This window comes from Diaphorina citri, unplaced genomic scaffold, assembly GCF_000475195.1.
Source record: "Diaphorina citri unplaced genomic scaffold, Diaci psyllid genome assembly version 1.1 scaffold1591, whole genome shotgun sequence".
NCBI lineage: Eukaryota > Metazoa > Arthropoda > Insecta > Hemiptera > Psyllidae > Diaphorina > Diaphorina citri.
Genome location: NW_007379017.1, coordinates 37,916 through 51,285, shown reverse-complemented (window position 1 = coordinate 51,285; position 13,370 = coordinate 37,916). Strand labels below are relative to the sequence as shown.

Below are 13,370 nucleotides of genomic sequence, written 5' to 3'. Positions count from 1 at the left end.
CTTGAGTTAGGTTAAGTACTTTTAAGAGGCTTAAACGAAAATTTCGTCTACATATTCTCTTACCAACTAAATTGACATATTAGAAAGTTTTCAACTGATGAATGCTAATATTGCTAATGCAACAGTAAACTCCGTATTGGGGAGTTTAGATCAAATATAATATGTATGAGTCAAAGGATTAATTACTTCAAAATCAAAACCCATCTAGGAAAGCTGAAGAGTAAATGAAGAAATAATATGTGATTTACCTTGCTTGATAACGAGAGTTGTAGTAGGTGGAGATTGCTGTTGAAGTATCACATGAGTGTTGGAAATGTGTTGAGGCGATGGCAATTCCGGAGGTGGAGACGCGACAGATGTAGAACCTACAGATCCTGGGTCACTGAATCCGCCTTGAGTATCTTCAGTGTTATCAAAGAAAGACAAATTGAATTCAGATCCTCCAGTTTCGAATGTTACTTCTGTTTTAATATCATCTTGTTGCGGTACATTTCCTATATTGGCACTTAGACACTGATCGATTTTATACACGTCCATTATTCCATACTTGAAAAATCGGTGGGAAAAGTCGCACTTTTTCGCAAACGCAGAGTAATTATCATAAAAGCCCCCCACCTTCCACGCCGTGCCGATGCGGCCGCGATATCATTCTCATCGGGGCACGTGTGGAACCTAAGAAAACTTTCTCGCGACCTACTCACATTCACCGCACCAGAATAACTGAGAGCTCGCTATATCTTTGCTGTGCGCTCGATCATCGACCTCTTCTACAATACCTGGAGTGGGGATTCTCTCTTCTAAACTTCGTGGACCATTCTTGCATACCTAAAACCAAATTGTACCCTTCTGAAAGACGTCTTGCCAATCTTGCGATCAGAGCAAGTAATATGTTTTCTTGATAGCAGACTCTTCAGACCTTGTTTTATTCTCCAAGTTTGAAAATTTTCAATCGGGATTCTCTTCAATTTTCTTTGGAAATATTAAAGATGATAAGTATGAGTTCTATAATAGATACGTATAACACTAACCCTTTCTCGTATGTTACAATGTTACATACATAGGTACGTATTATACAGCAAAGGGCTAGGGATCCAAATACTATTATTGTCTGGAATCTACTAGTCTCTTTTATACATGTACAATGTACATACATACTCGTATATTCATTGTGTATATTTCCATGAGGGTATTCTTCTTTTTTCCATTGTTCTATATTTTAGAGGAAAAGTATTTCTCAAGGTCAAATATAAGAGAGAGAGAGAGAGAGAGAGAGAGAGAGAGAGCTTTCCCGCCTTGAATAATACATGAGCATACAGTTCGATAAAGAAAATTATGATAACCCAAGAGTGGAAAGTGGTGGAGGCATTAAATCATGTGCCTGGGTTAGACACAATGGGGGTTGTTTGTAAATAATGTACATGTCTAATAACATTATGTACGTCATGTCATATTATGTTCATATGTCTCGTTACCATTATCCGTTGTACATGTGATGAGTATGATACGCGTGTATAATATACGTACAGCTAAGGATTAAAGATACATTTCGAATGCCCAGTCAAGAATCTAGGAATCTCGATGATTCCAAACTTCTTGTCCATTTGACTCAGTTGTCTAATAAACTTCTAGCTGCTAGCACACTCAAAATCCAGAAACAATAAATATACCAATGGGGGGGGGGATTTTAAGGCGTTTGACAGATTTTTACATGTGAGCTTTTTTTTACCCAACCAAAGATCGCCTTCAAGCCAAAAAAAAATCATCAAGCTTCAGGGTATTAGGGTTCCATAATAAGAAACTTTGACTAATGACCTGTGGTTAGGAATAACTAATGTCCCCTAATCGATTGATCTGATGGTGAAAATTCGATAAGTACAATACATTACCCTAATGTCATTCCAGATAAACGCTCTCAGCTCGCAGGATAAGTACACCCCGAGCCGGGAATTTGTAAATGTTTGCCCTGTCCTTTTGTTTGCTTACAGCATTAATTTGAATATGCAACCCGCAACCCTCCCCGTCACCCTGGAGCATCAAATGTATCCCCGGGTTTTCATGTATTTTGCTAATGTTCTCAATATACATGAATAAATGTATGGTTACATTAATGATTATGCAGTTACATGCATAAACGTACAGTTACAGTTCCATGATTAAAACTGTAATTATGTCAGTTATGGCTGTGAAAATAAATACACGAGAATTTTCCAGGAATACCAGGATGAAAGTCGAAATTTAGACTGAAACACAGAACGGTATGTTTCCTCTGAGGCGCTACAATTTCACGGGAAAAGTTCAAAGTGAGTCGTTTTTGCTGAAGAATGATTTAACCCGTGGGCAGATTTCACCCCAAGTTGCAAGTAGCTCAGTCAGGGGTGACAAATAACGCTTCTTTCCAATGTCCCTAAACGAATCATCCCAGTTATTTTCTAGCATATTCAACACGCTTTAATTCCAAGTTCCAAGTGAGTCATTTTCGCTGAGGGACGACTCAACAGTGAGCAGATTTCAATTCAAAGTTGCTCAGCCCTGTATGAAACTACTTCTTTGCAAGTGTTGCTTTTAGAAAAAAATTCCCGTGGGAGGACTCTTTTGCCGAGGCAAACATCTGCTAGACACGTAAGTGCCCGTGGCAGTAGCTTTTTTGCAACAAGCGAAAAGTTTATTTCTTCTTTGTTTCAAAACTCATATTTCAAAGTCGTGATTCGAAAAAAATGATTAATGTGTTTTGGTATTACTCTACACACCACACTCAACTGTCAGAGTACCAAAATTCAAATTCTTCTTTCTTTCGTGTTTCCCTTCCCTTCTGAAGAATTATATCCATCATCCAAACTTTTCCAGTTCTGGTTGGAAGAAATCATTTCTTCTTATTAAACCTACCTATAAATATGTTTGAAAGAAACTGGTTCTATTCTAATACACGTTATGTACAAATGACTCTTATATCATGAGAGTCAGGAGAATTATTGGGTCATTCAACTACCATTCAACATTTTTGAATTTTTTGATTCCTTCATTTTTCGAGTGTCCAAGGAAGAGAAGTTTAATGCTTGAATGCAGACAACTTATTTTTGCAACAAGCGAAAAGTTTATTTCTTCTTTGTTTCAAAACTCATATTTCAAAGTCGTGATTCGAAAAAAATGATTAATGTGTTTCGGTATTACTCTACACACCACACTCAACTGTCAGAGTACCAAAATTCAAATTCTTCTTTCTTTCGTGTTTCCCCTCCCTTCTGAAGAGTGCAAGTGTCCCTGAAGAAATCGATCCCATGGATGAAGAACAACTTTGCAACGAATCAATCCAATCATTTCCTTGCATGTTCCACTTCTCCACTTGTGTCAATATCTTTGGACCGTTTCCAAAAATTTGGTACTCGGTATTGGTTGGTCCTAGTTCAATGAACCTCCGCGTATTCCACCAACTATTTCGGTTTTATTAGGTAACCAAAATGTTATGCAGTACCAGAAAGTAAGGGAGTGCCCACACCAAACCAAATAGTCAATACACCAAAATGTTATGCAGTACCAGAAAGTAAGGGAGTGCCCACACCAAACCAAATAGTCAATACCCATGTAATAGCCGTACATGAGTTGGGAGGTAGGGACCTATAATTGAAACCGAAGGTATGCTTGATATGCAAATGAGGTCGCACTTTTGTTTTATTTATTTTTACATATTTGATCAGTTGGGAATAAGACAATGGGGAAGTTTCGCAAAACTTTCGAGATTTCGACGGATTTTTTAAAAGTCAGTTTTCCTCGCTTTTCTCAAAATTTAATATGACGATAAGCATAAAAAAACACGCGTTTTTATTGTGTGTGTTGGAAGATAAATTTACAAAGTTATACCGTTTAAGAAGTAGAATTATCTTTTCAAACTTTCGAGATTTCGACGGATTTTTTAAAAGTCAGTTTTCCTCGCTTTTCTCAAAATTTAATATGACGATAAGCATAAAAAAACACACGTTTTTATTGTGTGTGTTGGAAGATAAATTTACAAGGTTATCCAGTTTAAGAAGTAGAATTATCTTTTCGATCATACTTGCTGTTATAATTACAGGTGCCACTAAATACTTTTTTTGCTGTATTTTTGGGACTAATTAAAACACAAAATGGGGTGCCACTAAATAGTTTTTTTGCTGTATTTTTTGGGACTAATTAAAACACAAAATGGAAAAAATTCCCTTTCTTTGTCCACACGAGTAACATGCTCATTATTCAGTAAAAATCGGAAGAGAGTGTTAAAGAACGAATGGTTCTCTCACTTGGCATACATGAACAGCACAATAGCAAAACTACTATTTACATACATTCACAGATAGATAGTAGGTAGATAGGACTGCGGGAGTAAAGGGACTTTTCAGTCTCATTCTGGCAGTATAAGCAGGGTATATTCTATTCTATTCTATTCTATTTTCGCTGAGGGACGACTCAACAGTGAGCAGATTTCAACTCAAAGTTGCTCAGCCCTGTATGAAACTACTTCTTTGCAAGTGTCTTCTCCTATTGAACAAAAACAAACACTATTGAATACTCCTGTTGAACAAACCTTGAACCGAGAGAGGTTCAGGGTTGTGAGAAGACAAAATACTAAACAAAAACATGGAAATCTTGGAAAACTCCCACCCATCCCTCTCTTTTTTTCCGTTCCTCCCCCCTCTTTATCTGTTTCCCTTCCTCCTATCCCTCCCTTCTCCCTTCATTTCCCTTCCTCCCTTCTTCCTTTCCTTCACTTTCTCTCTCTACAAAGTCCTCTGGGTATGTACTCGTACTGATATTGTACGGTCGTGACATTTCTGAATTTTGATGTTACAGACATACAAAGTATTACGTTGTCTGTGTATTTGGTATGTACATACCTATGTAAAATGTATATTTTGTTGGTACCAACTTCATTGTAGGCAGACCATCCAAGTTCCATCCTCTCGATTTCTTTCTCTGAACTTTGCCCTCAAATATCTTATTGACAAAGTGTTACTATCGTATGAAGTCACTCACTTGTAATTTCAGGGCGTCCATCAACCGATCCTGATGCTGCTCAATGGTTTTGATGTCCGTGATCCCAGACCGGTCGGGGGTCAATAGTACGACACAAAAGTTGTCACATAATAACACATTTCATTTCTTCTTTCTTTTTTTCACTGGGTTGTAATTTCCTCTCACCTCTTTTCTCTGTACTTTCTATCTCTCTCTCTCTCTCTTCTCTTACAAAAGTTGTCACATAATAACACATTTCATTTCTTCTTTCTTTTTTTCACTGGGTTGTAATTTCCTCTCACCTCTTTTCTCTGTACTCTCTCTCTCTCTCTCTCTCTCTCTCTCTCTCTCTCTCTCTCTCTCTCTCTCTCTCTCTCTCTCTCTCTCTTCTCTTTCTACTCTCTCTTCCCTTGTTTGATGCGTGGAAATTTGAAAATCTTTTGATGCTGAAAACTGCATACGAATTTCAAACATCTGTGCTCTGTAAATATGCTAGTACTTTTCAAAATGTATAGTTAGTATTAGTTCCTATCTACTTACTATCTATCTATGAATGTATGTAAATAGTGATTTTCTGTGAATAGTACGACGGCCGAAAATAGTCCTATTTCCGTATCATTTAGAGCTAAACTATTGAACGCGCTGGTGAAGTTGATTAGAGTTGACACAAATTCACTCTGGAAATGAAAACAAAAGCCGGAGTTAAGATCAACGGGATTGAGTATCCACTACAGCTACTTACTTTACGTGTCCAAAGTCACCAACTATCAAATGAATTCCTGCCAGTACTGTGCAACTTGAACCCCGGTCTACTCTGCATAGGTACCTAACTCCATACACAAAAAGCCCACTACGAGGCTTAGGAAAAAAAAAAAAAAAAAAAAAAAAAAAAACAAAAGCCGGAGTTAAGATCAACGGGATTGAGTATCCACTACAGCTACCTACTTACTTTACGTGTCCAGAGTCACCAACTATCAAATGGATTCCTGCCAGTACTGTGCAACTTGAACCCCGGTCTACTCTGCGTAGGTACCTAACTCCATACACAAAAAGCCTTGGTGGGAGTATTACTGTTGGAGTCGGCAGCAGCGAAATGTTGCTCTGAAACAGAAAGAGAGTAATATTTGAGTACGAAATGTTGCTCTGAAACATGCAATAGGGTAATTTCAGTACGAACATTGTTGCTCTGAAACATTACAAATGGGGTGACTTGAGTTTCTCCTATTGAACAAAAACAAACACTATTGAATACTCCTGTTGAACAAACCTTGAACCGAGAGAGGTTCAGGGTTGTGAGAAGACAAAATACTTCTACTAAACATACTAAACAAAAACATGGAAATCTTGGAAAACTCCCACCCATCCCTCTCTTTTTTTCCGTTCCTCCCCCCTCTTTATCTGTTTCCCTTCCTCCTATCCCTCCCTTCTCCCTTCATTTCCCTTCCTCCCTTCTTCCTTTCGATCATGATCAAGAAACTGATGGAGTGCTCGGCAACAAACCCAGTCAGTACTAGGCATAATCAGTAGTCACACAACTCAGATTCTTATGGTTCCATGTTTAGTTGTTTACCCCGCGTTCCCCGAGTCTCTGTGGCAAGCAGCAAACTGTGTTTCTTCAAGATCGTTAACCTGAGAGAGGTTTACTTGGATACCGTTACATTATTACCTTATAGTATGGAAGATAGTTATCGAATTTTGATGTTACAGACATACAAAGTATTACGTTGTCTGTGTATTTGGTATGTACATACCTATGTAAAATGTATATTTTGTTGGTATTTTCCTAATTATGGGTGGCTACAGTAGAGTTTGGATTTACAGGATCAATGTCATATTCAGGCATAATTGATACCTTGTGGGATATGAACATGTCATGTAATGTCTTGTAATTCTACAATCATAATATGAACACAAAAGTTGGGTGCAGTGTCGGAATTCCGAACGGTGTAGAAATAATCGTCCCGGGTAATAATATTTCACATGAATGTTTTCTCAAATGTACCATTGTCCGAATTTCTTTTTATTTTACCATCTTATATAGTACGACGGCCGAAAATAGTCCTATTTCCGTATCATTTAGAGCTAAACTATTGAACGCGCTGGTGAAGTTGATTAGAGTTGACACGAATTCACTCTGGAAATGAAAACAAAAGCCGGAGTTAAGATCAACGGGATTGAGTATCCACTAAAGCTGCTTACTTTACGTGTCAGAGAGTCACCAACTATCAAATGAATTCCTGCCAGTACTGTGCAACTTGAACCCCGATCTACTCTGCGTAGGTACCTAACTCCATACACAAAAAACCCACTCTGAGGCTTAGGTGGAGGGGCAACTGCCCCAAAGGATGGGTTAAGCTTATACGAATCTATGGACTACTGGACTGAGGCAGATGTGGCCGTCAAGTTTGATAGTCAGTGGAAACTGCCCCAAAGGATGGGTTAAGCTTATACGAATCTATGGACTACTGGACTGAGGCAGATGTGGCCGTCAAGTTTGATAGTCAGTGGGGAAAGAACAGTCTGAAATATTCCAACAACCCGGCTCACAGTAAATTTTGCTGATTTAGTATGAAAAGGTGAAAACCTCAGATCTCGGACTCAAATTGGTGTATCTGGATACCCTAATTTATAAAAGAGAGGAGGAAGGGAAAGCTAAAGTATGCCAAAGTCAGATTTTCACTTACATCATACATGACTTCTAGTTGCTGCCTGGTGACGTACATCCCATCCGAAAATGTCAACGAACTATCAGTTGTCAACCTCGACACATAACCTATCCACAATTCGAAAAATCCCATTTTGATCAAAATCAATTGATCATCCTGGCTAAGATCACAGAAACCTGAAACGGAGAAAAAACGAAAACATTAATATTTATAACACTGAGGTTGCCATTAACGGCACAAAAACGTTGAAAACTTCGGAACGCCCTTTCAATTTCACAGCCCAATGGTGAAGTATTTTACGGATTTAACATCTGCCTAGCAAACTGAAGATTGATCAGCTGTTTATTACTTTCTATTTACGCATCGACTGAGATCCATCACTTTTGTGAACCCGGACATACTCAATAGGAAAAAATCCCTGATACCCACAAGAGGTCAGCCTGAGTGGCTGGTCTAAAACAAGGTGGATCAGAAGTGTCTGCGCCAGCCTAGTTTAAGTTAGCTTGAAAGGTAGCGCATGTCGCGGGTTTGTTTCTGTTCAAATATACATAAGTGTACAGTATTACAGTTGTTTCTGGCGCAGACGGCAGCTAGGGTACAATGACACTGGCTGCACTGGCTTAGCTCTGACCGTACGCTTCCTGCGTAACGTGTATCAATGATGTGAGGTAAGCGGCCTGGAAAACTCAGACAGTAGTTTAAAGACATTTCCATTCTGGGGGATCTGGTTTAGTGGGATATCTCCTAAAACTCAAAAGGAACGCGGAATCCTAATTTAACTTGGAATTAAAAGACTATTAACCTCGAACCTGGAACTTCGGATCATATAGCCTGCCACTCTATACCAGTGTACGTCCTTCATTAATTTTACATTTAGGCAACTCACTGTGGTCCTGGGAAAAGAGTGCGATTCCCACATGAAAATGTTTATCTTTACTGATCAGTTTGTTTACTAAAATTAATTTAAATATTTATATGTACAATTTTTTTCTGCGTTAAAAGTTAAAGCCCATTCAAAAATTTTGTGGCCGTTAATATAAATTATTTAATCGCATAATACATTGCATTGCAAATCCTTTCAAAGGATGAAATGCAAATACATATTGCAAATCCTTTCAAAATGATAAAATTCTGCTTCGAAAGTTTTCATTAATTTTAATAGCCTGAAGGAACTTTGAATCATCTGGTCTAATTGTTTTCTCTGTATGTTATTTTTGAAGCTTCCTCGATCCAGTCAGGTGAGAGCCTAGTGTATGTGCTCAGCACTTTTTCAAAAGTTATCAGAGGGTTTATGTTCAAAGTGATTTTGTAGGTGTAGGTTTTGAGAAAATTTTGTTTACAAGGAGGATATTATTTCATTAAGTATAAAGATATACTCCTTCTAGTGAGATTCCTACAACTTTCTTTTGTAGTTCGAGCTTGTAATATAAAATGGATCTGTGGTTCTCTGTCTTCGATTTCAAGGGGTTCCAGGGGGGGTTTGTTACGGGTATATCCATAATTCCTATCCAATAAGTGCTGAGATTCTTCCCTTGTGTACCATATCGTATGCTTCTAGTTTACGAAGCAAACAGTAGTACGTCAAGACATCCAGTATTTATGTTGTTTAAAACATAAATTTATGACTGACTTTAATTTTAATAGCCTGAAGGAACTTTGAATCATCTGGTCTAATTGTTTTCTCTGTATGTTATCTTTGAAGCTTCCTCGATCCAGTCAAGTGAGAGCCTAGTGTATGTGCTCAGCACTTTTTCAAAAGTTATCAGAGGGTTCATATTCAAAGTGATTTTGTAGGTGTAGGTTTTGAGAAAATTTTGTTTACAAGGAGTTTAGGAGGGTATTATTTCATTAAGTATAAAGATTTACTCCTTCTAGTGAGATTCCTACAACTTTCTTTTGTAGTTCGAGCTTGTAATATAAAATGGATCTGTGGTTCTCTGTGAAGTATTAAATATTAACTTTGGGCTTCAATCGATGGCTTTTGAAAGTACATGTGAAAGGACAAAAGTAAATTTATCAACTTCAAAGAGCTTCTCACCAAAGAGAGATAAACCATAGGTGTTTTAAACTCCGGTTCTCTGTGAAGTATTAAATATTAACTTTGGGCTTCAATCGATGGCTTTTGAAAGTACATGTGAAAGGACAAAAGTAAATTTATCAGTTTCAAAGAGCTTCTCACCAAAGAGAGATAAACCGTAGGTGTTTTAAACTCTATTTACATATGCATAAAACTTTTGCCTCCATGTAACACTTGAGTTAGGTTAAGTACTTTTAAGAGGCTTAAACGAAAATTTCGTCTACATATTCTCTTATCAACTAAATGGACATATTAGAAAGTTTTCAACTGATGAATGCTAATATTGCTAATGCAACAGTAAACTCCGTATTGAGGAGTTTAGATCAAATATATGTAATATGCATGAGTCAAAGACTTGTGAATGTCTGGCAGTTTTATATTCAAGCATCGAACTCGGAGGCATCCTCAAAATTTGATCAGTTTTGGATCCATCTATGTTACAATTTGTAAGGATTATGAAAGAATTCAAGAATTATACTATCTGCAAGTTGGAATCCAAAGAGGTGTATGTGAAGTTGGATATTGTAATAATTATAACTTTACAAACGCGTGTGAACCGCTCCTACTTCTTCCTCTGATTATATTCGTGATAACATTTTCTTTCGTAATTTCATATTCGTTGAACAATACTAGAGGATATATTATTCGATCTAGTTATTATAGTTACTCGGAAATCGGATTCCAAGATTGCCAGCATGTACTCAGAGAACTAACTATGTATGTGGAGTAGTAGAGGTATTTCTATTTCCTTCAGTCTGTTCTGACCATTCATCGCGGAGTACACTCACCCTCGTATCGACCTCTTCAACAATACCTGGAGTGGGGATTCTCTCTTCTAAACTTCGTGGACCATTCTTGCATACCTAAAACCAAATTGTAAGGATAGGATCAGATGACAGATGATCCAGCGAACTTTTTGAGGAAATACTAATGGCGGATTTCACCTACCTTTTTGTAGCCCCTAACAACCTGTTAATTTAACAGGCCTTCTAAGGACTGATAAAATATTGGTGAAATTCACCCTAAGGCTAACTAAGCCTGTCCGAGGACTCCTAGGTTTGACAACTAGCGTTGCTAAATTGTACCCCCCTCTTCCTCTTTCCTCTACGGCTATACACACATTTCTTTAATTTCTTCTTCCTCGTTTACATTCTCTCTTTCTTGAAGTACTTCTCTTCCTATCCTATCTGTTTCTTCTTATCTCTCAGGTGATGTGTTCGGGTTTATTCTACTTCTTCCTCTGATTATATTCGTGATAACATTTTCTTTCGTAATTTCATATTCGTTGAACAATACTAGAGGATTGCGTATACTGTGGTCGGAGGTATGTACGCTATGGACTTTGCACTCATTCGTTGATTGTCTGTGACTTGTTTGCTTTGCAACATTATTCTGATGTCTGTTTTTTCCTGAGACCTGAGGACTACAGACATACCGAGCACAACTGCAGCTTGGTGGTTTTTGCTTCGGAAGAAATCGACTTCTTTTTCTCTTTTTCGTTGATTGTCTGTGACTTGTTTGCTTTGCAACATTATTCTGATGTCTGTTTTTTCCTGAGACCTGAGGACTACAGACATACCGAGTACAACTGCAGCTTGGTGGTTTTTGTTTCGGAAGAAATCGACTTTTTTTTTCTCTTTATAAAATTCGTCAAAATCTTCATCAAAGTTTGTTTCGTATGGAGCGCTCTGATGAATGAATATTACATAACAGGTCCAAGTGTTTGTTGAGTTGTCCTTTTTACATCAAGCAATATTGCAATCAAAATTCTTTAGAGTTCTTATTGAATGAAATGCAATGGCTAATGATAGAATTCGTCAAAATCTTCATCAAAGTTTGTTTCGCATGGAGCGCTCTGATGAATGAATATTGCATAACAGGTCCAAGTGTTTGATGAGTTGTCCTTTTTACATCAAGCAATATTGCAATCAAAATTCTTTAGAGTTCTTATTGAATGAAATGCAATGGCTAATGATATGACTTGTTAGAGAAGACTTGAGAAACATAGATATGATTTACATAGGTACTTATATTAACTTGTATCGGATACCTCACGCTGAGGCTATATCCAGTCAAATACATTGATACGTAATGTTCCTAAATGATACACAGGAGAACTAAAAAGTTGGAAAACTATTAGGAGAATAACATCGTCTTTTGAAGATTATATATGTCTTATAGATATGAGGGTGGGGAGGCTATATCCAGTCAAATACATTGATACGTAATGTTCCTAAATGATATACAGGAGAACTAAAAAGTTGGAAAACTATTAGGAGAATGACATCGTCTTTTGAAGATCATGTCTTATGGATATGAGGATGGAGAGGCTATATCCAGTCAAATACATTGATACGTAATGTTCCTAAATGATATACAGGAGAACTAAAAAGTTGGAAAACTATTAGGAGAATAACATCGTCTTTTGAAGATCATGTCTTATGGATATGAGGGTGGATATTCAGCAATATCAAAGTTCTCAACAAGAAGACTAGGAGGAAAACATGTCTAAAGAGATCAGAAAGGAAAGCACACGATAGAGCTATCAAAGCTCTTGGTTTGATTATTGCTCCTAATACCCCGCGGCTTTTGACATGGATGTGTAGGATTTTATAACATTGTGCTCCCATTATATTCGCATCACTGACTCCGTATTAAATTTATATTAGGGTCAAATTCAAATTGAAATTACCACTACCACTACTGCTGCAATAAAGACGGATTTTTTTCCTTTCTTACAAAAAAAGTATGAAAATACAAAACCTCATTTCAATCTTCCAGCTACCCGCAGCAATCCGCAATAATCATTATCAGAAAAATTTATATTAGGGTCAAATTCAAATTGAAATTACCACTACCACTATTGCTGCAATAAAGACGGATTTTTTTCCTTTCTTACAAAAAAAAGTATGAAAATACAAAACCTCATTTCAATCTTCCAGCTACCCGCAGCAATCCGCAATAATCATTATCAGAAATAGTTAGTTGGAAAATAAATACAAAACTGTTGGATGTAAGAGTAAGAGAATGAATTCTCATATATGTAAAGGTAAATAGGATTGTTTTGAAATTTCAGACACGTAAGAGTTGCATTATGAGTAGGATTAGCTACACCAGTACGGTTTGTAGCAAGTGAAATCAGGCTCTGTGGCAGGAAAAAAGTTCACCTTTTTCTTTGAATCTCGTCCAGAACATTTCGTCCCAGGAACTTGAATTTTGCCGGATTGAATCCGATCTTTTTCATGTAATTTCTTCTAGCTTCTCAGAAAACAGGTAGTCACTTCCCTATATTAGCTTTCCCCTGTTTTCATTCTGTCCTATTTCCTATCTTTCTGTCTGATTCAGCCATCCATGTGCTGGTTTACCATGTTCTCACTAAATCACAGCTGTTTCTCGGATGTCCAGAAATTTAAACTCATTCATATGTATATCTCATGTAGCTATCTATATTCTTTTATCCACGTTGTAGCAAGTGAAATCAGGCTCTGTGGCAGGAAAAAAGTTCACCTTTTTCTTTGAATCTCGTCCAGAACATTTCGTCCCAGGAACTTACATAAATTTTGCCGGATTGAATCCGATCTTTTTCATGTAATTTCTTCTAGCTTCTCAGAAAACAGGTAGTCACTTCCCTGTATTAGCTTTCC

The 13,370-nt window shown here is 37.3% G+C and overlaps 1 protein-coding gene across 1 annotated transcript; it reads right to left on the bottom strand.

Moving 5' to 3' along the window:
• Positions 1-5,522: 5,522 nt before the first annotated feature.
• On the bottom strand, positions 5,523-7,826 carry LOC103516528 (ecdysone-induced protein 78C-like). The gene is made up of 4 exons (XM_008481496.1): positions 7,668-7,826; positions 7,013-7,117; positions 6,055-6,084; positions 5,523-5,660 (listed from the first exon to the last, which is right to left on the bottom strand). Exons 1-4 carry the CDS (start codon positions 7,779-7,781, stop codon positions 5,523-5,525), a joined length of 387 nt encoding a protein of 128 aa, XP_008479718.1. The 5' UTR covers positions 7,782-7,826.
• Between the last annotated feature and the right edge of the window lie 5,544 nt (positions 7,827-13,370).

Bases quoted from the DNA above. Each gene is read 5' to 3' on its own strand.
- LOC103516528 (XM_008481496.1), bottom strand. From the start codon at position 7,781: ATGGGATTTTTCGAATTGTGGATAGGTTATGTGTCGAGGTTGACAACT. The intron at 7,118-7,667 runs GTAAGTGAAAAT...TTTCATTTCCAG, and splicing joins AACTAGAAGTCATGTATGAT to AGTGAATTCGTGTCAACTCT. The intron at 6,085-7,012 runs GTAAAATAAAAA...TTTCTGTTTCAG, and splicing joins CCGTCGTACTATATAAGATG to AGCAACATTTCGCTGCTGCC.